Genomic DNA, 24,099 nt, shown 5'->3' on the forward strand with positions numbered 1-24,099 from the left:
CTGGGCTTAGCTATCTGTATGGCTCTCGTCACCCTGGGTCCCCACCCCTAGGCTCAGCCCCAAGGCTAAGATATACCTGTCTGTCCTCCCATTGCCCTTTACCCACTCAGCCCATAGGATGGGTGGACAGTCCTGCAGCCCTGGGGGATTAAGTTTGATTTATACGCTTTTATTATCAGGGTATCCGGGATCCCTTGGAGCCCTTTTCAACTCAGTCTTCCCATCCTTGCCCCTCTCAGTTGAGCTCCCTTGTACAGACACTTAGTACCACAGTCCCATGTTAGGGTCAAAAACCACCCCTAGTGCCCAGACATTCATGCACACAGATATGCACCCAGACACATACACGAGAACATACACAGATGCACACGCAGGTAAATACACACTGATGTGCAGCTAGATACTTAAAGACAGGCAAGCAGACACACAAACATCACAAATAGACAGTATGTAATGTACACACATGCCCAGGTATATAGTTATGCATAGGTATAGTGTACAGGCATACCTCATTTTATTGTACTTCACTGTACAGTGCTTTGCAGATACTGCATTTTTTTTTTTTTTTTTTTTACCAACTGAAGGTTTGTAGCAACCCTGAGTTCTCAGATGATGGTTAGCATTTTTTAGCAATAAAGTATTTTTTAATTACAGTATGTACATTGTTTTTTAGACATAATTCTATTGCACACTTAATAGACTACAGTATAGTGTAAACATAACTTCTGTATGCACTGGGAAACCAAAAAAATTGTGTGATCCACTTTATTGAGATATCAATATTTGCTTTATTGTGGTGGTCTGGAACTGAACCCATGATATCTCTGAGGTGTTCCTGTATATGTTGAGTTGAGCCACGTGAAATTGCCAATATTCAGTGGTTTTTTTACTTTAAAAAATGGAATCTAATACAAATGTGGGCATGGAGGGAAATATTAAAAAATACAGAGCCAAATTTGTACACCCATGTTCAAGCAGTATTATTCACAATAGCCAAAAGGTGGAAACAATCCAAGTGTCTATCAGTGGGTGAATGGATAAACAATGTGGTATATACACACAATGGAATATTATTCAGCCTTAAAAAGGAAGGAAATCCTGTCACATGCTTCAACATGAGTGAACCTTTATGCTAGGTGAAATATGCCAGTCACAAAAAGACAAAGACTGTATGATTCCACTTACATGAGGTACCCAGAATGGTCAAATTCACACTCAGAAAGTAGAGTGGTGGCTATCAGGGGGTGAGCAGGGTACTTAGCCTTTCATAGGTACAGAGTTTCAGTTGGGGAAGATGAAAAAGTTCTGGAGATGGATAGTGGTGACGGTTGCACAGCAATATGAGTGTACTTAATACCACTGAAATGCACACTTAAAAATGGTTAAGATGGTAAACTTTATGTTAATTAAAAATAATTTTTTAAAAGATCCAAAAATATGTACCGTCAGGTAGACATACACACGCTGAGGGATAAACACAGGAACTCAGCAACACAGAAACATGACTCCTCCCCTCCCAGGAGTGCTTCTCTGACCCAGATAAGGCCCCTGTTCTCCCCCTAAACAAATCTAGAGATAAGGCCCTCCCACCTTGGCTCCCCCTACGGCTTGTTACCCTCCCACAGTCTGGCTCTGCTTACTCCTCCCCCTGCCCCTCACGCAGCCTCCCCGCGCCCAGGGCCCAGGGAAGGGCCTCCTTAGGGTACCCGGGCCCCTGATCTCTGCCCCTGCCCCTCCTGGGCCCCTCTAGGCTCCTCAAAGACAAAGCCCCATTCGTCTTTAGTGCCAGGGCCCAGCTTGACGCAGGGAGCCCCTAAATCCCCTCGCCAGCACCCGCCCCGATGTGCATGCATTGGGCCCCAAGTGAAGCTTTGTGGACATAGAGGAACCTGAGTCTGATCTGGACATAATCACAGATCAGTTAAAGCAAGTGCAGCCAGTACTAAACGGGGTCGTTGAGACATGGCATTAGGTCTCCTGCTGTCCCGGCCACCCTCATGGGACCTCGTCCCTCCACAGAAAGGTGGGGCTGGCACCGTTGTGACCACTTCTGCCCGGCCTGCCTCCCTAACTATCTGCCATCTGCTGAGCCCCCTTCCCCAGCGCAAAGCCTCACCCTGCTCCTGAGGACTCCGGGACTAAGGCCCTTGATGGGGGCAGAGAACAGAAACTGGCCTGCTGTTTGCCTCCGGACCATGCAGTGTGTCCCCCGACCCTCTCAACCAACTTTCTCACTAACCATTTAATACTCAGCCCCGCCCCGAGGAGGGGAGAAAGGCTGGGGTCTGGCGCCACCAGGTCAAGAGCTTCCCCAGAGTTGAGGGTGGTGGAAACGCAGTCATCGGGAACAGAATTTTTCGGGGGTGGGACAGCATTTTTCACTGGGACTCTGGAAGGGCAGGGTTTGGAGGAAACTTGCTGGGAGCCTGGTGGGGATGGAGCAGGTGATGCTGGGGTGGCGGAGGGAGTGTGTGCTGAGTAAGGACCTGCCCTTTCCCCGGGCGGCGGGCGAGTCCCAACTGCAGGCGGACAGGTGAGGCTGACCCAACAGGTTCCCGAGGAGGCCGGGGGCAACGGGGTGGAGCACGGCTCTGACAAAGGGCAGGCGGGCGGGAGGCAGTTTCTGCTGGTATCTTCTTCCTGCTGCGGCCAGCCCCTGGTGCCCGCCACGGAGCCTGCTGGAAGGTGAGGGTAGCCGGTGGGCAGGCGTGTTCGGAGGCTCTGGGAGCTCAGGGCATGGCGGGGCCCCTGCGGGGCCGGGTGGAGGAGCTGAAGCGGCCGCGGTGGCGGGAGAGCTCCCCACGGGTGCTCCAGCACAGTGAGGCCGCCCGGCTGGCGGCCGATGCCCTCCTGGAGCGGGGTGAGGTTGCCTACCTGCGGGTCATCTCCGCGGAGCGGGAGCTGCCCTTCCTGAGCCCTCTGGATGTGGACTACATGACCAGCCATGCGCGCGGGGGCTCTGAGCTAGGCGAGGCCCAGGGACCCGAGGCTGCAGGGCCTGACCACCTCAGCCTGCTCTCCGAAGTCACCTCCGGCACTTACTTCCCCCTGGCCTCCGACATAGACCCCCCGGACCTGGACTTGGGCTGGCCCGAGGTGCCACGGGCCGCGGGCTTCAGGCCCACGCAGGCTGTGGTCCACTTCCAGCGGGACAAAGCCAAGAGCGTCAAGGACCTTCTGCATTTCCTCTTCAGCCAGGCCCGCACGGTAAGGGCCTCGTCTCTTCAGACATTCATTTCACAGATGTGGAAACTGAGGCCCAGGGAGGGAAAGTGTGGCCACACAGCAGCTTGGGGGCAGCACTGGGACGAGAACCTCTGCCCCCTATCAGATCACAAGCTCCTAGAGTGTGGGCGTGTTTTATTTACCTTGGTAACCTCTTGGCACTCCAGGACATTACGAATAAGCTTAGAACAGGGGATGGGCCTCAGGGACGCCACACGTGCGAAGTGCCGCTCGTTGCAGAGGGGATCCTCTCTCTTTTGGGGGAGAGGGCCTATGGCCTTCATCAGATTCTCGAAAAGGTCTGTGATCCCCAAACTAAGAACCCCAACCTTGGTGAGCATCTGAGCCACCCCCTTGAGTTACAGAGGAGGAAACTGAGGCCAGAAAGGGGCTGGGACTTACTCAGCAGGTCCAGTCAGTTGGTGAAATGGAACCCGGGGCTCAGGGAGAGGGAAAGGGGTCTAGACTCAGGCCCCGGGCCCCAGGCACAGCCCTGCCTCCTGACAAATGGTCTCAACCGCACCTCGCTTTGTGCACTGTATCTCCACTGGCCTGAAGCAGGGGAGGGGGCACTTGTGCCTGGGCCTCAGCATGGCCTTGAGGGCTGGGCTTTTAGCTCTGCACCCAAAGGAAAGAGGGGCGGAAGCTGCTGGGCTCAAGGACGGGGAGCAGGGCTCAGGAGAAAGGGAAGCGGCAGAGCAGGTGGGGTGTTGGTACCTGGGAAGCCTTCAGCTACAGACTAGCACAGCCTCGCTCCTGGAGCCCTGACCTCTGACTCAGGAGGCAGGGAGATGGATCAGATGACCCTAGGCAGGGTTTGGGGTGGGATAGATTCAGTGCCCTTGCTAGGGGAGCAGCCCTGAGGGTACCTGCTGCAGATGTTAGGAGCCAGGATGCTGGGATCCTGCTGGTACCTCCAGAGCCTCCCTGGCAAGTCTACCTATGTCCCAGGCAGGGGAGGGCCAGACCTGACTGGCACAGGGAATGGGGTTATTAGTGAGATGGCTGCTGTCATCACCCCTGCCCGTTTGATCTTTCTTGCTTGTCCTTGTTCCCCTCGCCCGTGGCCAGGCCTATGCCATGGACTAGGGCATCCCTCAGTGCTTTGGTTCCTCATCCCTCCTGTCTAGACCCTCCACCTCTGGGCCAGGAGCCAAGCTTCCACTCTGGGCTGTCACTGACTCTCAGAATGATCTTGGGAAGTGCTTCCTCCCCCTGTGGCCCAATGGCTTTGTTTGTTAAGGAGGCAGCAGGAGAGGAACATTTACTGAGCTTCTGTTGTGTGTTGAGTATTTTCACATTTAATTCCCCATAACTCTTGAGAGGTAGCTATCATTATCTCCATTTAGCAGATGAGGAAGTTGAGGCTCCCAGAGGTGAAGGAATTCACCTAAGGTCATAGCACTAGGAAGTAGCAGAGTGCAGGTTCGAACCCAGTTCTATCTGGCTCCAGAGCTGGAGTGCTTTGCTCCGCACCTCCTGCCTTTCAGCCCGGACTGGGAGAGGAGCTTCTCACGGCAGATATTGCAAGCCCCGCCTCTCAACTGAGCAGAAAACTTGGTCCCAGTTGTAAGAGGTCACAGCAGATCTCTGCAGCTTCTCAGGGAAACAGGTGGGTCTAGCAAAGGGCACTGAAGACCCCAGTAATTGGCCTGCAGCTCTGATCCGTGAGAAGGGAGCCTCAGACAGACAGCCAGAGCTACAGCTTGAGCTAGTGGGGGGAGTGTGAGGTGCTAGCCTGGGAAGTGGGGTCTGGGTTTTGCTTCTGACTCTTTCCCCCTCTGGGCCTCTGTCTTCCCATCTGTAGAGTAGACCTTTAGACTGGTACAGCTGATCCACAGATCTCTTTGAGAATCAGATGACAGATAAACAAACCGTCCTTAGAAAAATGCACACAAAAACTTTCAAACAGCCTTCTGGGCTTCAAGACAGTGAAACCCCCCAGTTTCCAAGTCAGGAACCCCCAGGCTGGGTCACCACTAAAAGCCCTCCCAGTTCAGGTGTTCTCACGGGCTCTGGCCTCCTGCTTTTCAGTCCAGTGCTGTTTCCGGGGATCTAGCCTCTGCCCCTGGCCTCGGCAGTGCCCCGGGCAGGGCTGAGCTCCTTCCCCCCACCGCCCCGCCAGGTGGTGGCTGTGGTGATGGACATCTTCACCGACATGGAGCTTCTGTGTGACCTCATGGAGGCCTCGTGCTGGCGTGGTGTCCCCGTCTATCTGCTTCTGGCCGAGGAACACCTGAGGCACTTCCTGGAGATGTGCTACAAGATGGACCTCGATGGAGGGCACCTACAGGTCAGCAAGGGACAGGGGCAGGAACTGGGGTGTGGGGTGAGGAGTCAGGGAGGGCAGGAGAGTCAGTTGGGTGGTTCGTGAGCATCGGGGGTCAATGGGAGTGGGAGGCCGGGTTCTCCTAGCTATTTTGGGTCAGAGACCCCAGGGGATTTAGACATGGCTTGAGCCCCGTCCTCTAAAGGTGATTCCCAACCTCCCTCCCTCCTTGGCCCAGAACATGCGTGTGCGGAGCACGTGTGGGGACACATACTGCAGCAAGGCAGGCCGCCGCTTCACGGGGCAGGCCCTGGAGAAGTTCGCCATCATTGACTGTGAGCAGGTGGTGGCGGGCAGCTACAGGTGAGCAAGTGGATGGCGGGGAGGGTGCCTGGGGCTGAGCCACCAGCTTGCGAGGGTGCCTGGGACCTGGCAGCTTTGAACTTTCCTTCCTTCATCCATCCCTTCCACCATGAACTGAGCAGCCGCCATGTGCCAGGCATGGTGCAGGGCCCAGGGGCCAGTATGGGGAGCAAGACAGCCCTGGGCTGGGCCCTGGAGGAGCTCACTCTGTGGAAGGATTATTTTAATGCCCTTGGCATAGAAAGTAACTCTTGCACCTCGGAATTGGAGGGACTTCAGGGAACCTGGCCCTTGGTCCATTTTACAGATGGGAAGTTGAGGCTGAGATGTGAAACCACGTGCCGAAGTCCACTAAGCTGCGCTAGGGCTAGAACAGACTCCGGAGTCAGAGCTCTGCCCCCTCACTTGGGCCCTCGGGGTGGTGGTGGTTTTGTCTTGCTCCCCTGTTTGTGACTCCTGCCTGGCCCCAAGGTCCTGCACTTTGCCTCTTGACCCTGACCCTCTGCCCCCAGCTTCACCTGGCTTTGCGGCCAGGCCCACACGAGCATGGTGCTGCAGCTGAGGGGCCGCATCGTGGAAGACTTTGACCGGGAGTTCCGCTGTCTTTATGCCGAGTCCCGGCCCGTGAAGGGCTTCTGCGGATGTGAAGATCCCCTGTCTCCCAGGGCACCGTGCCCTCCCCCAGTGGCCCTGGCCTTCAGGCCCGGCATCCCCAGCACCACATCCTCGTCGCGCTCCAGCACCAGCCTCAGCAGCATCAAGTGCTCACCTCGCAGGGGTCACTCCTCCTACCCCGCTCTGCCAAGAGGTGGTGGCTGCAGTGACACGGGTATGGGATCCTCCTCCCCGGGCCCTGCCCGCTGTGAGGCTGATGGCCAGCCCTCCCTGCAATGCCAGCTGTCAGACCCTAACCACGGCCCCCTGCTTGGGCCCTACAGGGCCAACCTGAGCAAGCTGGGGACATCCCCCTTGTCCCAGTCCTCCCCTGCCCTCAACCACAATAGCAGCAGCCCTGTGACCCTGGCAGGGGAGTCACCTCTGCTTGCTCGCCCTCGCCCCCTCCTCTCCTTTCTCCGGTGTGTCTCAGCTCTGTCCCGGCTCCCAGAGAATGGGGTCACAGGAAGCCAGGAGCCTAGCCCCCCACAAGGCCGCTGGGTACCCGGCACAGCCCTGGAGGCAGCGGAGGAGAATAAGGTGTCTCTGAGTCAGAGCCATGGCCAGCTGGATCTCCTCGTCCCCTTCCCCAGGGCACGAGAAGCAGGAGGCCCTGATTCTGGGGTGACCCCCAACTCAGGCTCCCTTTGGCCTAGTGAGCAGGCCCCAGAGGACAGGAGGTTGGCCTCAAATCAGAGATACAACCAGCTGGATCTCCTGCCCCAGGCCCAGGGTGCCAGGGGTCCCCCTGAGTCACGTTCCCCCAGGCCTGGCAATCGGACCCCAGAGGACAAGAGGCTGTCCCCAGACCACAGCCATGGCCAAATGGACCTCCAGGTACAGTCCCCCAAGGCTGGGGGCTCCATAGTGCCCCCTGAAGCCAACTCCTTGGCCAGGCCTGGTAAGCAGGGTCCAGATGAACAACGGCAGAACCTGGGGCACAGCCAGCTGGACCTCATCATGAAGTTTGGCCCATTCCGGGGTGAGGGGCCTGGGTCCAATGATCTCCCCAGACCGAGCCCTGCCAGAAAGCCTGGAGTGGACTCTGGGGATGAGAAGTGGCTGACTCTGGGCCACAGCCAGCTGGACCTCATCACCAAGTATCATCAGTTACAGGGCACCAGGCAGGGACCTGAGCCTGGCCTCCCCGGGGGCCCCACAGGTGGCCAGCGCAAAGGCAGTAGCAATGGCCTGTCTGGGGATGAGAAACGGCTGACCCTGGGCCACAGCAAACTGGACCTCATTACTCAGTACAACAAGTCCAAGTCCAAGCTGCTCCGAAGCCGCTTTGAGTTGTAGTTCTACTCCCAGAAAGGACATGTCCGTCCTCCATCCACTGTGACTCTAGATTGGCTCAGGTCCCAGACTCTGGGGTGGGAGCTCGAGCAGGGGCCTTATGGGGAGGAGAGGGAGTCTAGAGGCCCAGGTTAGACATTCCTTGGGCTTGGGATTCTTGCTCACAGACATACATGCACACATATGGGGAAATGGAACCCACAGTTACTGGGCACCTGCCGTTTGTCACTGTGCTGAGCCCTTCTCACCAGTTACTTCTCATCCTTCATCCTCACAATACCCTACGAGATAGAGCTCTAGTAGGCGTACAATTCTAGGATCATAGATATTATTTTCCCTATAATAGAAATTTAGAAGCTGGGACCCAGCGAGTTTGATGACTTGCTTGGAATCAGGTCCGAGTAAGTGACAGGGGCTCAAATCTGTGTCTCTGACTCTTATTAATTTCTTAAGATCGTGTTTTTGCACAGACAGGACACACAATATCAACAGTTCCCATGTCCCCATGCACACAAAATCCTCATATAACAGAGATGCTCCAAATGCCTGCACAATATACACTGCACACTGACAGGGTTCACACCCACAAACTGTACACCCACAGATGCAGTCCATGTGATAAACCAAAACACTCAGGATTCTAGTTATAGGTACTCAATAAATGTCATTTGGCTAAATGAATGGCTACATTCGGTGCACACCGTAGACCCCTTAGGATCCACAGACCATAAATATGCACATAACCACACACACACACACACACACACACACACACAGAGGCATGCATGCACCAACAAGTATCTTTTTGTACCTAAGCTGTGTACCCAGTCCTGTGCTGGACATGCCATAGGGTTGAGAAATGAATCAGACTCAGTCCCTGGGAGACAAGGATTCAATGCATAAACGATTGGTGTATCTAATTAAAGGCTAACCAGTGACAGAAGGTGGTAGAGAAGGAAGGCCAGCAAGTGGTGGTGATGATGGAGTGGTGAGAAAAGTTTCTTAGAGGAGGCAGCCTTTGAGCCAAGCCTTGAAGGGTGGGAAGGACTTGGATAGATGGAGGCAAGGGTTAGAGGAATTCCTGGTAGAGGGAACCAGCTGAAGAGAGACCAGGGAGAGGACTGAATGAGTGGGTCTGAGATGAACCTGGGAGGATGGAGAGGACATGGACACACACACACACCAGCATCATTTTGCTGAGTGTCCCTAGAAGTATAGGCTCTGTCAGATGTAGGTCCTTTTCCTGAGCTTGCGACCTGCCTGGGACAGTATACGTGATACAAATCAATAAAAGCAGACATGCTATGACCCAGCAGCAGCCTGGTGTATCCTGAAGAAGGCAGAGTTAATGAAACTGCAGGTTGGGGACAGGGGAAGGGCGCCATTCAGGCCAACTATGGAGAGGTCCTTGGAGGAGAGTGGACGGCTGCAGGAGGGCTGGGGGGTGGGGAGGAAAGGGGCTCCAAGCTTCCCTCTGCCCTCGCTGAGAGTGACATTCTGAGAGACCCTGGGGCTTTTGTACCAAATGTGGGCCAAGTTCATCCGTCCACAGAGCGGGTCTCTTGACTGCCACCATCTGCGGGCGTGGTGGGGTCGGGGGTGGGGGAGGGAGGCAGAAAGTGGCTGCCCATCAGCCCCTACACCCTTGCCCACTCTGGACCCTCCCTGACACCCGGCTTCGTCCATCCTCTCCTCTCCAATACCTTCTTAAGCATGGTTTCCTTTCCTCCTCTGGCCGCGCCTCCTTCTCCAGCCTCTGCCGTGGTCTTACTTCTCCCTGATGGACACCTTCTCCGTGGGTGACTTCATCCACCCCAGGCTTCAGCTCCACATCTCAGCCCTTCCGTCTCCCCTGGGCTCCAGATCCGGCCTGGGCATCTGTCCCACACCTCACTGTCCCTCACCTCTCCCACACCTGCTCTTCCTCTTCAGGCTTTACTTCAAGGTATAACTCCATCTGGAACTTCCCTGACGGTCCAGTGGTTAAGACTTCCCGCTTCCAATGCAGGGGGCGAGGGTTTGATGCCTGGTGGGGGAACTAAGATATCACTCTATCATCAACCCATCTGCTGCGAGACATCCCTGGCTCCTCCATTCTGATGCCTCACATCCAACCAGCACAGGTCTGGGTCGATATTATCTCCTACAAAGCTCCTGACTGAATGAATAAATGAATGAATGCGAGCTTGCTGGAGGCGGGGCCAGGCGGGGTAGAGACCAGACCACTTGCAGCCATAGAGTCCGCCCAGAGGCTGGCGCTAGAGTGGTCGCATGCGTGGCAGCGTGCGTCGCGTTCTCTCGGAAGTCTCCCAGGGCGGAGGCGGAAACGGAAACCTACCGAGGGCCGAGGAGGCCTTTTGCCGCGTGCGGAGGTAGCGTTTACGTGGTGAGCGGTTGTGGCGGGACACCAGCAGGGTCAGCTCGGGGCGCCCTGGGTCGTGAGGGGTGGGGGCCGAAGGATTCGGGGCCGGCGTGTCGGGAGGGGCTAGGTGGGCGGGCCCCGAGGGCTGGGGGCCGAGAGGGGCGGGGTCGCGGCGGGGCCTGAGGCGCGGAGGCCGGGGGACCCGGACCCGGACCCAGGGTCGAAGCCCGGGCACCCTGTCCCGGGAGAGGATCTGCCGGCCCTGAGCTCCCTGTCCCGCAGCCCCTAGGCCTCATGGCGGTCCGAGCGTCGTTCGAGAACAACTGTGAGATCGGCTGCTTTGCTAAACTTACCAACACCTACTGCCTGGTGGCCATCGGAGGGTCGGAGAACTTCTATAGGTGCGGCGGGAGCCCCGGGCCCGCGGGCAGCGTGTGGGTGGGTGGCTGGGAGGGGTACTTGGGAGTCTGGGGCTCGGGCAGAGGGAGGGCTCAGGCCCCCCAGCCCCGTGACCACCGAGTCCTTGTCCCTACAGTGTGTTCGAGGGTGAGCTTGCTGATACCATCCCTGTGGTGCACGCCTCCATCGCCGGCTGCCGCATCATCGGGCGCATGTGTGTGGGTAAGCTAGTTGGAAGTCGCCGAGGGAGGAAATGGAGCCTCCCAGCGCCTTTAATTATACCCCTAGAAGGGACCCCGGGTGACCCAGGGATTCCCAGGCTTTCATCCATTATCTCCAGGGACTACAGAATCTCTCAGGCCTGTGCTGGACCCTAAGTGTCAACAGATCAGGGAAAACCTCTGGCAAAGGCTTCTGGATCATTGTAATCACAAATAACATTAAGGGCTTTCACTTTTACCCTTGTTTCAGTCCTTGTTCACGAAGACCCTGGGAGGTCGGCATTATTGTCCTAATTTGACTGATGAGGAAGCTGAGACTCAAAGAACCCAAGTGACTCGCCCAGTTCCACACCTGGTGTGAGGGAAGATTGGATTGTCATCTCTCCCCGGCCACTGACTCTGGGCAAATTGCTTCCACTTTCTGAGCGTCTATTTCTTTTTCTTTTTCTTTTTTTTTTTATAAACTTATTTATTTATTTATTTATTTTTGGCTGTGTTGGGTCTTCGTTTCTGTGCGAGGGCTTTCTCCAGTTGTGGCGAGTGGGGGCCACTCTTCATCGCGGTGCATGGGCCTCTCACTGTCACGGCCTCTCCGTTGCCGAGCACAGGCTCCAGACGCGCAAGCTCAGCAGTTATGGCTCAGGGCTTAGTTGCCCCGCAGCATGTGGGATCTTCCCAGACCAGGGCTCGAACCCATGTCCCCTGCATTGGCAGGCAGATTCTCAACCACTGCGCCACCAGGGAAGCCCCTGAGCGTCTATTTCTGCCTCTAAAAAATGACAAGCTAAGATTCTGGGGCATACTGTTCAGTTACCCATTTCAATCTTCAGTTCCCTTTACCATGTACCCCTATATCTCTCAGCACGGTTGACTCTGGCCATTTGTCCTTTCTTTGAGCTGGATCTGTCTGCCTTTACTGCCTCCCCTTCTTTCTAGTTTTGCTCAAATAGGAGTTTGTTCCTTTATTTTTAATCATAAGCCTGATGATCTTGGACTCTGAGTATTTTCTTATTCAGGCAGAACATTCTTATCCCTAACCATGACCTTTGGACTTGAAGCTAGTTCTTATGTAACGAGGGAGAACTTAACCTGACCTTTGGTGGTTTTTTTTTAATGATGGGAGAAACTCATAGTTGAGAAGTTCAGAGTTGTGTCCTTGCAGAGTTAGGCAGAGGTCTAGTCATTGTTGTCACAAGATAGTTGTGGTTCATTCATGTTGCTGTGTACTGTTTTGTGTAAGTATACCACGGTGTATTCATTCATTCTGTTGATAGTGGGTATTTGGGTAGTTTTCAGTTTGGTCTGTTATGAGTATTGCTGCTATGTTTCTTAGTGAACAAATTGTATGGATTTCTATTGTATATATAGTACCTAGGAGAGGAATGGCTGGGTATTCAATGTAGTAGATGATGCCACATACTTATCTGAAGTGGTTGTCCAGTTTATACTCCTATTGGTTGCTCCATATATCTTTGCCAACACTTGGTATTGACATTCTTTTAAAAAATTTCACCATTCTGGTAGGTATGGAGTGTTACTTCAGTTTCTTAAAGTACAACTAATGCCCAAGAGCCCTTCCTGTTAGTCCTGGTTCCTCCTGGCTGATGATGGCGAATTGGGCAGGATGTGTTGGGACAAACTCCTAGGCCATCTCTGGCCTGCCCAGTGGGACTCCTGGTACCCCGGGTGTTGTATGGATCAGTGGTTTGGAGGACTGGGGTCTGGGTCTAAAGCTTTGCTGGGGAAGCTAATTGGGCTGGATTGTATCCCCAGCCCCCAGGGCTCAGCAGGCATCTTGTGTATTCATGGTGCATCCTTGTCCCACCTTCCCTAACTTGGGTCTCCCCAGGGAACAGGCATGGTCTCCTGGTGCCCAGCAACGCCACCGACCAGGAGCTGCAACACATTCGCAACTGCCTCCCAGACTCAGTGCAGATCCGGCGGGTGGAGGAGCGGCTATCAGCCCTGGGCAATGTCACCACCTGCAATGACTACGTGGCCTTAGTCCACCCAGACCTGGACAGGGTGAGGTGGCCCAGGAGTCACAGGATATTAGCCGAGTCGGTGGTTAGCCATCATTCTTGCCCATCAGACAGGAATTAGGGGTATCTCTTGTGGTTTCTCTTTATACCTGGGCTCCTGCAGTTCAGACACTGGTTGGAATAGTGAACAGAGGCCTTCCATGGTGTGATCACTGTCCGAAAGAAGCTAGGGAGTGTATTAGTCCTTCAGAATCAGGGAGATTGACCCATCTGGTCTTGAAGCCAGGGCTAGGAGAGAAGATTGACAGGTGAACTCTTGCCTGTGGGTTAGAGGAAAGGAGGGTAATGTGGAGACCAGCCTCTGGCTCTTCAGGGAATGCATGGATATTAGGGGCTCCATAGCTGGTCTAGACTCTGCTCCAAGTTGTATTCCCTCCTTTTTCTGGGTGAAGCTTCCATATGCAGCTACATAGCAGAGGAATGAGCTTAGGGAGTCATGCCCTGGGTGGGTCTGGGTGTGGAGGCCCTGGGTTCTTTGATCTGCTTGTTCTGGGGGCTGAGCACAGTACCTTTGGCTGACAGGAAACAGAAGAAATCCTGGCTGATGTGCTAAAGGTGGAAGTCTTCAGACAGACAGTAGCTGACCAGGTGCTGGTAGGAAGCTACTGTGTCTTCAGCAATCAGGGAGGGCTGGTGCATCCCAAGACTTCAATTGAAGACCAGGATGAGCTGGCCTCTCTCCTTCAGGTCCCCCTTGTGGTAAGCAGTCTTGTTCTCTGAGCTCTGTCTCCTGCTGGAGCAGATCCCTTTGCCCAGTATTCGGGAATCTAGATTATTACCTGTCACAGTTTGGGTTTGGGCTGAGGGTCAGGGAGAAGGGTTTGGGGAGAGTCCTCATGACTTCGGCTGTTGGCGCCATGACCCACACTGAGCCGTCCCTTGGCAGGCGGGCACTGTGAACCGAGGCAGCGAGGTGATCGCTGCTGGGATGGTAGTGAACGACTGGTGTGCCTTCTGTGGCCTGGACACAACCAGCACAGAGCTGTCAGTGGTGGAGAGTGTTTTCAAGCTGAATGAAGCCCAGCCTAGCACCATTGCTACCAGCATGCGGGATTCCCTCATTGACAGGTATCTGGGCCTCTCTTCTTTTGAGGGGAGGGGAAGGGAGGGGAGGGAGATGCCACCTGTAATGGGAGCCACACTGTATTCATACTGGTAGGTTCTCCTTGCATGTGAGGCCACATCTGCACACTGCTGAGCAGGCATAGGGTACAGTCCACAAGCATTGCCTGAGTACCTGCCCACTGCCGTCTCTGAAGACGGTGGCTCAGTGTATCCCTTCTGTAGTCTGTCTTATTTTATCACTGAGCACATTCTTTTGCAGTTTGTATTCGCCTGTGTGTCAGTGTCCCCAGCCAGTAGCCTGAGACAGGAAAGAGCTTTTTAATTGAAGGAAGGAGGGAAGGCTTCTTTTAGGAACTGAGGAGACCCAGGTGCCTAAGGGACTCAGGGGTGTGGGGAATGCATCAGAATCACCGTCATCTGGACTTTGTGGGTTTAAAACAAGAGTGGGTTCTTGGGCCCTAACCCTGGAAGGTTCTGGGGTGTTAGGCTCTAGAATCTCTTCCTTTGGAAGAGCAGCAGGTGCTGGATATTTAGTGTCCCCCCCCCCGCCCCCCCATTTAGGATCCTTCTCAAGGCCCGCCATACCCAGCTAGCACAGGAGTCTTTTTTTTTTTCTTTTTTTTAACATCTTTATTGGAGTATAATTGCTTTACAATGGTGTGTTAGTTTCTGCTTTATAACAGAGTGAATCAGTTATACATATACATATGTTCCCATATGTCTTCCGTCTTGCGTCTCCCTCCCTCCCACCCTCACTATCCCACCCCTCTAGGTGGTCACAAACCACCAAGCTGATCTCCCTGTGCTATGCAGCTGCTTCCCACTAGCTATCTGTTTTACGTTTGGTAGTGTATATATGTCCATGCCACTCTCTCACTTTGTCACAGCTTACCCTTCCCCCTCCCCATATCCTCAAGTCCATTCTCTAGTAGGTCTGCGTCTTTATTCCCGTCTTGCCCCTAGGTTCTTCATGACCTTTTTTTTTTTCTTAGATTCCATATATATGTGTTAGCATACGGTATTTGTTTTTCTCTTTCTGACTTACTTCACTCTGTATGACAGACTCTAGGTCCATCCACCTCACTACAAATAACTCAATTTCGTTTCTTTGTATGGCTGAGTAATATTCCATTGTATATATGTGTCACATCTTCTTTATCCATTCATCTGTTGATGGACACTTAGGTTGCTTCCATGTCCTAGCTATTGTAAATAGAGCTGCAATGAACATTTCGGTACATGACTCTTTTTGAATTATGGTTTTCTCAGGGTATATGCCCAGTAGTGGGATTGCTGGGTCATATGGTATTTCTATTTTTAGTTTTTTAAGGAACCTCCATACTGTTCTCCATAGTGGCTGTATCAATTTACATTCCCACCAACAGTGCAAGAGTGTTCCCTTTTCTCCACACCCTCTCCAGCATTTATTGTTTCTGGATTTTTTGATGATGGCCATTCTGACCGGTGTGAGATGATATCTCATTGTAGTTTTGATTTGCATTTCTCTAATGATTAATGATGTTGAGCATTCTTTCATGTGTTTGTTGGCAATCTGTATATCTTCTTTGGAGAAATGTCTATTTAGGTCTTCTGCCCATTTTTGGATTGGGTTGTTTGTTTTTTTGTTATTGAGCTGCATTAGCTGCTTGTAAATTTTGGAGATTAATCCTTTGTCAGTTGCTTCATTTGCAAATATTTTCTCCCATTCTGACGGTTGTCTTTTGGTCTTGTTTATGGTTTCCTTTGCTGTGCAAAAGCTTTTAAGTTTCATTAGGTCCCATTTGTTTATTTGTGTTTTTATTTCCATTTCTCTAGGAGGTGGGTCAAAAAGGATCTTGCTGTGATTTATGTCATAGAGTGTTCTGCCTATGTTTTCCTCTAAGAGTTTTGATAGTGTCTGGGCTTACATTTAGGTCTTTAATCCATTTTGAGTTTATTTTTGTGTATGGTGTTAGGGAGTGTTCTAATTTCATACTTTTACATGTAGCTGTCCAGTTTTCCCAGCACCACTTATTGAAGAGGCTGTCTTGTCTTGCCTCCTTTATCAAAGATAAGGTGACCATATGTGCGTGGGTTTATCTCTGGGCTTTCTATCCTGTTCCATTGATCTATATTTCTGTTTTTGTGCCAGTACCGTACTGTCTTGAGCACAGGAGTCTTTATGAGGATAGAAACCCCAAAGTAGAGCAAGTGTCCAGTAGCAGACTCCCTACTTACCAGGCGCAGAATTTCCCTTCATTTTCCCTCCTTCATTCATTCAATTGCTTGGTGTTCATTGAACCCTATGGACAAGACTCCATGTGGGATAGTCAGGCAACTCAGTGCTACATCCTGCCTCTGAGAGGGACTTAGATTGTAGCAGGGGAGGGAACATGTAGTGGCCATATATAACTTAGCTACCTCCAAAGAAGGAGTAAAAGGTGCCTTTTGTGGTTTTGGAAGCTCCTGTGATACACTTTCTGGAATCCAGGAAGGCTTTGGGGAGAACAGATCATTTAGTCTGGGCTTCAGGGAATGCGTAGGTAATTGAATATGCGAAGATAGGGTGGGGATGCCCCACTTTAGACAGAACCAGGGATGGGGAAGTGTGCAAGGTGTGAAGGGGAAAGGTTTTATTCCCAGTGTTGAGAACTCTGAATACCCATGTCGAGAAGTTTTGACTGTAGGTGTTTTGACCTTTGGTTTATGTTCGGATACTTGTTAACGTAGATTCTTGCCATCACCCCTCAGATACTGATTCCCTCAGTTTGGCGTGGGACCCAACCATGTGTGGTTGTTTTAATAATCTTTCCTGGGTGATTCTGATGAGGGCAGTTTGGAGACCACACTGACACACTCTGCTGTCAGCACTGGAGAGCAGTTGAAAGAGTCTGAACAGGAAAGTGGTACCAGTGGTTTTGTTATTTGTTCAACAACTTTTTTTGAGCACCTACTATGTGCCAGACAGTAGTGATGGGGTGATGAATAAAATATACCCTTCCTCCCCTTTTGGAACGTTGAACCTCATAAAGAAAACAGTACTTCCACAATTAACCATTTAATTAAAGAACAAAACAAAAAAAACTTAGCAACCTAAGAACAGAAAGAAATTTCTGTAACCTGATAATTGTTACCTACTAAACTACAGCAAATGTTGTATTTAATGGTGAAACTTCAGAAACTGCCAGGCAGAACTGCCTACAGTCAGCAGCCCTGGTCAGCATTGCAGTTAGTTCAAATAAAGAAATGGGTGTTGGATTCCCCCCTCCATCTCCCTACTGGTAACCACTAGTTTGTTCTCTATATCTGTGAGCCTGCATCTGTCTTGTTATATACATTCATTTGTTTAATTTTTTAGATTCCACATATAAGTGATAACATAGGAGTGTTTGTCTTTCTCTGTCTGACTTATTTCACTAAGCATGATACTCTCTAGGTCCATCCACATTGTTGCAAATGGTAGAATTTCAATTTTTGTATAGCTGAGTAATATTCCATTGTGTGTGGTGTGTGTGTGTACGTTATACATCTCCTTTATCCATTTGTCTGTTGGGCACTTGGGTTGCTTCCATGTCTTGGCTGTTGTAAATGATGCTGCTGTGAATACTGGGGTGCATGTATCTTTTTGAATTAGTGTTTTCGTTTTCTTTAGATATATATACAGCGGTGAAATTGCTGGATCATATGTTAGTTCTATTTTTAGTTGTTCGAGGAACCTCCATACTGTTTTCCATAGTGGATGCACCAATTTACATCCCACCAACAGTGTAGGACTTTAAAGGGAATTCCCTGACTTTAAAGGGAATGTTTCAGACCTTTCACCTTTAAACTATGTATCAGACTAAAATTCTAATATTATTTTGAGGGTTTTTTGTTGTTGTTGCTGTCATTTTGTTTTGTTTTTAACAAAAGAGTATTGAATTTCTTCAAATCTCTTTTCTGCATATATTGAAATGACCAAATTGTTTTTCTACTTGCATCTTGTAATGCAATAAATTACATTAATACAAAAAAAAAAAAATGGGTGTTGGAAAAGAAGAGACAAAACTCATTAGCCTCCTTTCGTTTTGAACCTGTTGAGTTTTCAGGTGCCCATGAGACCTTACAAGGAAGGTGTCAGGTAGGGGATTAGAAATATGTACTTCAACTTCCCCAAAGTTCTTTCATTTCTTCTATTTAAGATATTATGAGGAAAAGCCAATCCTAGGAAAACTAAGATAGAATCCAACTTTTTTAGTACTTTAAAGAGAGAAATAAAAACTTCAGATAACAAAAAAAAGCAAACAAAAAAACCCAAAAAGAAATACGTACTTCAGGGAATTCCCTGGCAGTCCAGTGGTTAGGACTTGGTGCTTTCACTGCCAAGGGCCTGGGTTCAGTCCCTGTTCGGGGAGCTAAAATTCTGCAAGCTGCGAGGCGCGGCTGAAAAAAAGAAATACGTACTTCACTTTTATAATCATGCACGTGATTATCACCTCTAGGAAGAATGTTCTGGCCCTGCCACTAGAGGATTTGGGGCCTGGACGTGTCCCTTCCTCTCTCTGAGCCACCTTGTTTGTTCCCTTGTCTGATGTCTGTTGGGCTTGACCTGTGAGGCTCTGATTTATGATCAATAACGATTTGAATAAGTTATTGAGTTCACCCACCCGAGTGGAGGAGTTACTTTTAGTTTTTAAGCACTGAGTGCTAGACTGGATTTGTGACTCGTGGGAGCAGTGGAATCTGGAAGGGGCTCTGTGTGTGGCCCTTTGGGGCTGAGCTGGAACAGAGGTCCTGGGGTAAGGGTGGAGGCAAGCACCTTGAGAATGGAGGGTGAGCTGTGCTCTGTGAAGCACCTACTGACAATGCTCCTTCTCTCTCTAGCCTCACCTGAGTCACCTTCCATACTCTTCCATGGGCTCCTGGCTCTGGACTTTGGCTCCGTCTCCACACCCCACCCAGTCTGTCCTGGATGCTGGCAGGGCAGTGGCAGAGAGCTCACCTGGACTCAGTGGCTGGATGCCCAGCCCTTCTTCACCTGTGCCCATCTCCTGAATCTACAGTTACTGCAAAAATCTGCCACATCATGCTGGCCGGCAGGTCCTATGGCTTCTGGCTGAGAGCTGTGTTGTCTGTGCCAACCCATTAAAGGGCAGCTTCTTCCGGCCATTCTGAATGTGTTATTTGGGGACCTCCGCCTGCACTCAGCCCCCCACCATTGTTGCAGGGGGGAGGTGGGGTAGGATGCACACACACCCCTTAGTTCTACAGTCTCCCACTCCTCTCCCCCCATCACCAGATGGGCGGTTTCATCCCAGGACAAGAGGAAGCAGCACTCTCCACTGTACTTCTCCCATTTTCCACACAACTTCAGCCTCATACTTTTGGCTTCAAAGATGAGAGTCTGGGGCTTCCCTGGTGGCGCAGTGGTTGAGAATCTGCCTGCCAATGCAGGGGACACGGGTTCGAGCCCTGGTCTGGGAGGATCCCACATGCCACGGAGCAACTGGGCCCGTGAGCCACAACTACTGAGCCTGCACGTCTGGAGCCTGTGCTCCGCAACAAGAGAGGCCGCTATAGTGAGAGGCCTGTGCACCGCGATGAAGAGTGGCCCCCACTTGCCGCAACTAGAGAAAGCCCTCGCACAGAAACGAAGACCCAACACAGCCAAAAATAAATATTAAAAAAAAAAAAAAATTAAAAAAAAAAAAAAAAGATGAGAGTCTGTTTCAACTCTCCCCTAGGCCAGTGTGAGGATCCTGAAGGGCTCTGGGCACCTGGCTACAGGGCAGTCTTGTCCTCTTTGACCCAGGGTGGATGGAGGTTTGCTGGCCTGGCTGTTAGGTGCCCAGGACCGCCTCAGACCAGTCTCGGTAGGCCCTTTTCTTTAGGGCCTTGGGTGGGTGCGGAGCCGGGCTGGAGAGGCATGGGTAGCTGGGGCGGCTCCAAGCGTCTCCGAGCTGCTCGCGGGGCGGGGCCCCGGGACTTCGGGGCGGGTTTGGCCGGTTGCTGGTGGGTGGGGTCGGGTTGGCTGGGCCCCGCCCCTGTACCCTGAAACCTTCGTCGCTGGCGGTCGGAGGGCGGGGTTCGTGCGCCGTGGCGTCACGACGCCAGTCCTTCCAGACGGCGCTGCGCAGGCGAGCCGGGAGAGGAGGCCGGCGCTGGGATTCTGATCGGCGGCTCGGGCGGTGCGAGGTGAGGGTCGGTTCGGGCCGGGGCGGGGGTGGCGTGCGGCCCGTCCCGTACCTGACGGGCCTCTCGTCCTGCAGAACATGGGAGCTCAGCTGAGCGGTGGCCAGGGCGCCGCGCAGCCGGCGCAGCCCGCGCAGCCACAGCCCCAGCCCCAGCCCCAGCCCCAGCCCCAACCTCAGCCCCAACCTCAGCCCCAACCCCAGCCCCAACCCCAGACCCACCCCCAACCCCAGCCCGCGGCGCCCGAGGGCCCTGGGCGGCCCTGGCCAGAGCCCGGCCCTTGGGGGCCGCTGGACGACGTGCGCTTCCTTATCGTCTGCACCTCCTGGTACTGACTCGTCGCTCTCCGCACTTACCTCCCGCCGCCTCCTGTCATCCCGTCAGCCTCTCCTGCTCGGGTCCTGGTCCTTGTCGTCTCTCCCCACCTTCCGCCACCCCGGAGACGCGCGGAGAGTCGGGGAGCTCGCTGGGGACTGGAAGGAACCCTCCTCCGCAGCCTCGCCTTGGGGCACCGTCTTGCCTCTGGCCCCTCCCGCTACCCCAGATTCGTTGGCTTCTCAGCCTGCACCCAGACAAGCTCAGACCTTCGTGTTCATCCCCACCCCACAGTTTCTCCAGCCGTCTGGGTGCTGGGGCAGCCTTCCCTCTCACTGGCTTTCAGAACCAGGCCAGGGCTCTTGGTAAGAAGACCCTAAGGCTGCTGACCTAATCTCACCTCATTTTTCCCTGTTGCCAAGAACTGGGCTCTTGCTTTTGTCCTTGGTCATGGCACCATGTGCCTTGACTTCAGAGAAGACCTTGCCACAGTGAACCTGCCCATACCTCTCCTGGGAGGGGTTGCTCCGCCATCCTGGGTGCCACCCTGGCATTATCTGGCTGTTTTCCTGAGACCCCAGTAACAGAGGGCCTCCAGGGCCAGCCTTTATGGAGAGAGGGGGCATCTGATTTTTGGGCTGGCAGATGAGATGCATGGGGCAGCTCCCAGACACCCCAAAGCACCCTGTCTCCCATAAACTTCTTAAGGCCACCCAGAACCTGATCCTTGTTCCCACATCCCAGGGAAATGACACACTCTGTATTTTTGTTTTATTTAGAAATGATTTAAAAAACATTATACAAAGGCTGATCAGTTTAAAATGTGACTGACACTGAAATGCTGTGATGTTCCCCAGACTGAGGGGAAGCTGGGCTCTGGGGCCCCCAGTGCTTTGCCCCTCTGTCTGCCCTGTCCTGGGATGATGGACAAACGGATGACCACAAGGCAGGAGAATCCATGATTGGAAGCCTCCAGGCTGAGCCCTCTCTGGGCCTGGCCCTGCATCCCTCACATCTGCAGCCTGGGCTGCCTGCCTCCATCTCCTGCTCTTTCTCAGCTGACCTCGGTAGTACCAGGAGCCAGTGGGAGCCTGGGGGGCCTAGAGCTTTCAAGAAGTGAGAGCACCAACCTGAGGAGTGGAGAGGGACCCGGAAGGGGAGAAGGGAGGCCAAGAAAAGATGGATAAAAGAGACACTTCTGATCTCATCTTGGACCCTGGAGGGGTCTAGCAAGCCCACTGGATGGCCTGGGCAAGTAACAGCCTCTCTGTGCTTCATTTGAGGGCACAGTGAGAGTTATCCTTGGCCTCCCAGGGACTGCATGAGTTACATGTGAGCGGACAGGGGTGAGCTAATAAAGTGCTTTGCAAAGTATAAAACACTGTACAAACCTATGAATCACTAATATCTCTGCAGTTGTTCCCCACCCATCCCAGGGAGCCCGCCCTTGGCCAAAATGAGAAAAAAACAGAAGGTTGATGACAGGGAACACAGTGGACCCATATAGGTGTCTCTGGGATGAGAGATTTTGCTCAAGACAGCTCCCAGAGTCCCTGTCTGCTACAGGTTAAGCAGACTCAAAGCCCAGAGGCCACGGGGTGGGGGCAAGGCCCATGCAGGCTCAGAGGCCCTGCCAGCACCCTGAAGACTGACACCTCCGCTCCGATTTGGCAGGGAGCCAGTGGAGATAGTTGAACCCATTGGTCTTGCCTCCAGCTCCTTAGTGACAAGAAGGGCTGCCTCTTACTGGGTTGGAGCGAGGCAGGCCGAGCCCTAGGAATTCCTGCCAGAGACAGTGAAGGGCGGGCCCCTAGGCTGGGGGTTGTTACCAGTTGTGGCTGCCCTTTTCCGAAGAGCAATGCAGGGTGATGGGCCCAGAGAGCTGGGTTAGCAGGGGCCAAGCTTATGGTATAAACACTGCTTCTGGGCTGAGAGATTGAATTGGTCTCAGGGTAGCTAGGGGTGTGGGCTCTGAGCACTTCAGAAGGCTGCCCTGGGCCCCTTACTCCAAGGCCGTGAGAATGTTGGCCTGGAGCTGTTTCCGTCTCACCTCACTAGTCAGGCTGAGCCCTCAGGCCACAAGCGACAGGCTGGAGCAGGGCCAGGGACTTGGGGGATGGGGAGAGGAACGGGGCAGTGGAGGACAGCTACAAACTCAGATCAGCCTCCAGAGATGGGGTCAGCTCCTGCTCCAGCCCTTTAGCCTCATTAGTAGGGCCCAGCTCCTGGCATGTCTGGGCACTAGAGTGGCCTTAACAGCACCTTGGTCCTTATCGCTGGGGGGAGGGCTGGCCTCATCACCAAGACAGTCACCTCTAATTCACCTAAAGCCTCAAGCAGCCTTTGCAGAATGGGACTTTAAACAATAGTGACAGGACATTGAAATATTCACGACATGACAGCTGGGTCCTTGTCAGACCCAGCTGGGCCACAGCCCTGCCTGCAGCATGTGACCCTAAATCCTGGGTCTCAGAGGAGACCCTGACGTGTGGAGCAGGTTTCCTGAGGAATCTGCTGTTGCCAGCAGAGGAAACCCAGGCTTGTTGCCCACTGTGTCGGCAGCAGGGGTCCTGTAGCCTTGGAGGACAGTGGGGTAGGGGTGGGGGGACATCTGACCAGCAGGTGTTGGCAATGGGGGACCAGGACTGGTGGCATCTCCCAGATGGGGCTGAGAGCGCTAGTGCTGGCTTCCCACAGAAGGTGCTGGGTCCAGCCAAGTACAGATGGTGCTGTGGTACCTCATGGATGCCATAGGGCGCAGTGACCATGGGCCTCCTCCTGGCATGGTCCCTGCCTCCTGATGGGGCCTGGCCTATTCCCTTGAGTAGGGAGCAGTTTACCCAGGACAGAAGGCTGGCAGCTGGGTGCCAGACACCCACCCTGGTGCACAGCTGCCGTCACTCCCTGCCCCATGCTCAGCCTAGGCCAATGCACCACCACTTCAGCTACATGACCACTGGCCTAGGGCCATGCTGGCCCCGGTGGGCAGTTGCCAGAGCTGCCCTTCAGACCCTGGTGAGGAAGGGCCTGGCTGGCCAGACCGAGTGGACAGAGAGGGCTCTGGGCTGCTCACACCCACTCCTGGACTGGCCGCTTATAGTAGGTGACAGGCTGAGGGCCTGCTTTGTTCTTGAACTGGAAGATGGTGTAGACCAGCACCAGGATGCAGAGGGACAGGATGCAGGGGATGACCACGGCCACTGCATTCACGGAGCCTGGCACATCGTTGATGGTCACCATGATGTCCACATCGTCCTGGGGCAGCCGCCGCTCCTTGCGCCTCTCCACCTCCTTCTGGTTGCAACCCATCCAGTCACGCAGGATGTTGCGCGGGTAGCCTGGCTCCACGCTTAGTTTCTGGTTGTCGAATTTCCAGTAGTCCCGGCCCTTGTAGAAGTAGGTGTAATCTGCAGAAACATGGCCCATCATCACCATCCCAGACACTTCCCTGCACCTGTTCTGCGCCAGCGTGAGCGGGCCCAGGGTGCTGTGGCGGCGTGGAGGAGGGGCGCCTCTCCCACCTGGGAGGAGCCCAAGAGGAGCTCTGAAAGGCAGGTGGGCACATGACGTGGTGGGGGCGTGTTGGAACTCTTGGAGGTAGGCCTGCGGCGCACACCCTACAAGTGGTGTGGCTGGTCGAGGATGACCCGCCCAGCTGCAGAGAGGCACCTGGGACCTGGAGCAGCCCACCCTGACATCTCAAAGGTGCTGGGAAGCCAATGAGGGGCTGGAAGTAGC

General features: G+C 53.3%; 4 protein-coding genes across 9 annotated transcripts in view; 3 read left to right on the top strand and 1 right to left on the bottom strand.

Moving 5' to 3' along the window:
- Nucleotides 1-2,555: 2,555 nt before the first annotated feature.
- Nucleotides 2,556-9,692, top strand: FAM83C (family with sequence similarity 83 member C). Its single transcript, XM_036826126.1, has 5 exons — nucleotides 2,556-3,207; nucleotides 5,351-5,518; nucleotides 5,733-5,857; nucleotides 6,370-6,686; nucleotides 9,561-9,692. Exons 1-5 carry the CDS (start codon nucleotides 2,737-2,739, stop codon nucleotides 9,608-9,610), a joined length of 1,131 nt encoding a protein of 376 aa, XP_036682021.1. The 5' UTR covers nucleotides 2,556-2,736; the 3' UTR covers nucleotides 9,611-9,692.
- Nucleotides 9,693-9,814: 122 nt separating this feature from the next.
- Nucleotides 9,815-19,023, top strand: EIF6 (eukaryotic translation initiation factor 6). Of its 6 annotated transcripts, none has more exons than XM_036826131.1 (7): nucleotides 9,815-9,930; nucleotides 10,452-10,570; nucleotides 10,705-10,790; nucleotides 12,639-12,814; nucleotides 13,354-13,530; nucleotides 13,718-13,899; nucleotides 18,739-19,023. In XM_036826131.1, exons 1-7 carry the CDS (start codon nucleotides 9,907-9,909, stop codon nucleotides 18,746-18,748), a joined length of 774 nt encoding a protein of 257 aa, XP_036682026.1. In that variant the 5' UTR covers nucleotides 9,815-9,906; the 3' UTR covers nucleotides 18,749-19,023. The 6 variants fall into 6 exon arrangements, with proteins under 6 accessions (XP_036682026.1, XP_036682025.1, XP_036682024.1 ...); XM_036826128.1 differs by lacking the exon at nucleotides 9,815-9,930 and adding an exon at nucleotides 10,008-10,179; XM_036826127.1 differs by lacking the exon at nucleotides 9,815-9,930 and adding an exon at nucleotides 10,009-10,193.
- A 658-nt stretch (nucleotides 19,024-19,681) lies between these two features.
- MMP24OS (MMP24 opposite strand) lies at nucleotides 19,682-21,170 on the top strand. The gene is made up of 3 exons (XM_036826017.1): nucleotides 19,682-19,727; nucleotides 19,978-20,049; nucleotides 20,124-21,170. The coding sequence occupies exon 3, from the start codon at nucleotides 20,127-20,129 to the stop codon at nucleotides 20,379-20,381; it is 255 nt and encodes an 84-aa protein (XP_036681912.1). The 5' UTR covers nucleotides 19,682-19,727; nucleotides 19,978-20,049; nucleotides 20,124-20,126; the 3' UTR covers nucleotides 20,382-21,170.
- A 133-nt stretch (nucleotides 21,171-21,303) lies between these two features.
- MMP24 (matrix metallopeptidase 24) overlaps nucleotides 21,304-24,099 on the bottom strand; it is a 45,770-nt gene continuing 42,974 nt past the window's right edge. Inside the window, exon 11 of the mRNA XM_036825232.1 lies at nucleotides 21,304-23,768. Coding sequence (XP_036681127.1) covers nucleotides 23,431-23,768 — 338 coding nt within the window. The 3' untranslated portion in view covers nucleotides 21,304-23,430. The remainder of the gene's footprint in view (nucleotides 23,769-24,099) is intronic.

Source organism: Balaenoptera musculus, chromosome 15 (genome assembly GCF_009873245.2).
Source record: "Balaenoptera musculus isolate JJ_BM4_2016_0621 chromosome 15, mBalMus1.pri.v3, whole genome shotgun sequence".
Taxonomy (NCBI): Eukaryota; Metazoa; Chordata; class Mammalia; order Artiodactyla; family Balaenopteridae; genus Balaenoptera; species Balaenoptera musculus.

Bases quoted from the DNA above. Each gene is read 5' to 3' on its own strand.
- EIF6 (XM_036826129.1), top strand. From the start codon at position 9,978: ATGAATGAATGCGAGCTTGCTGGAGGCGGGGCCAGGCGGGGTAGAGAC. The intron at 10,194-10,451 runs GTGAGCGGTTGT...CCTGTCCCGCAG, and splicing joins GCGGAGGTAGCGTTTACGTG to CCCCTAGGCCTCATGGCGGT. The intron at 10,791-13,353 runs GTAAGCTAGTTG...TTTGGCTGACAG, and splicing joins CATCGGGCGCATGTGTGTGG to GAAACAGAAGAAATCCTGGC.
- FAM83C (XM_036826126.1), top strand. From the start codon at position 2,737: ATGGCGGGGCCCCTGCGGGGCCGGGTGGAGGAGCTGAAGCGGCCGCGG. The intron at 3,208-5,350 runs GTAAGGGCCTCG...CCGCCCCGCCAG, and splicing joins TCTTCAGCCAGGCCCGCACG to GTGGTGGCTGTGGTGATGGA. The intron at 5,519-5,732 runs GTCAGCAAGGGA...TCCTTGGCCCAG, and splicing joins TCGATGGAGGGCACCTACAG to AACATGCGTGTGCGGAGCAC.
- MMP24OS (XM_036826017.1), top strand. From the start codon at position 20,127: ATGGGAGCTCAGCTGAGCGGTGGCCAGGGCGCCGCGCAGCCGGCGCAG.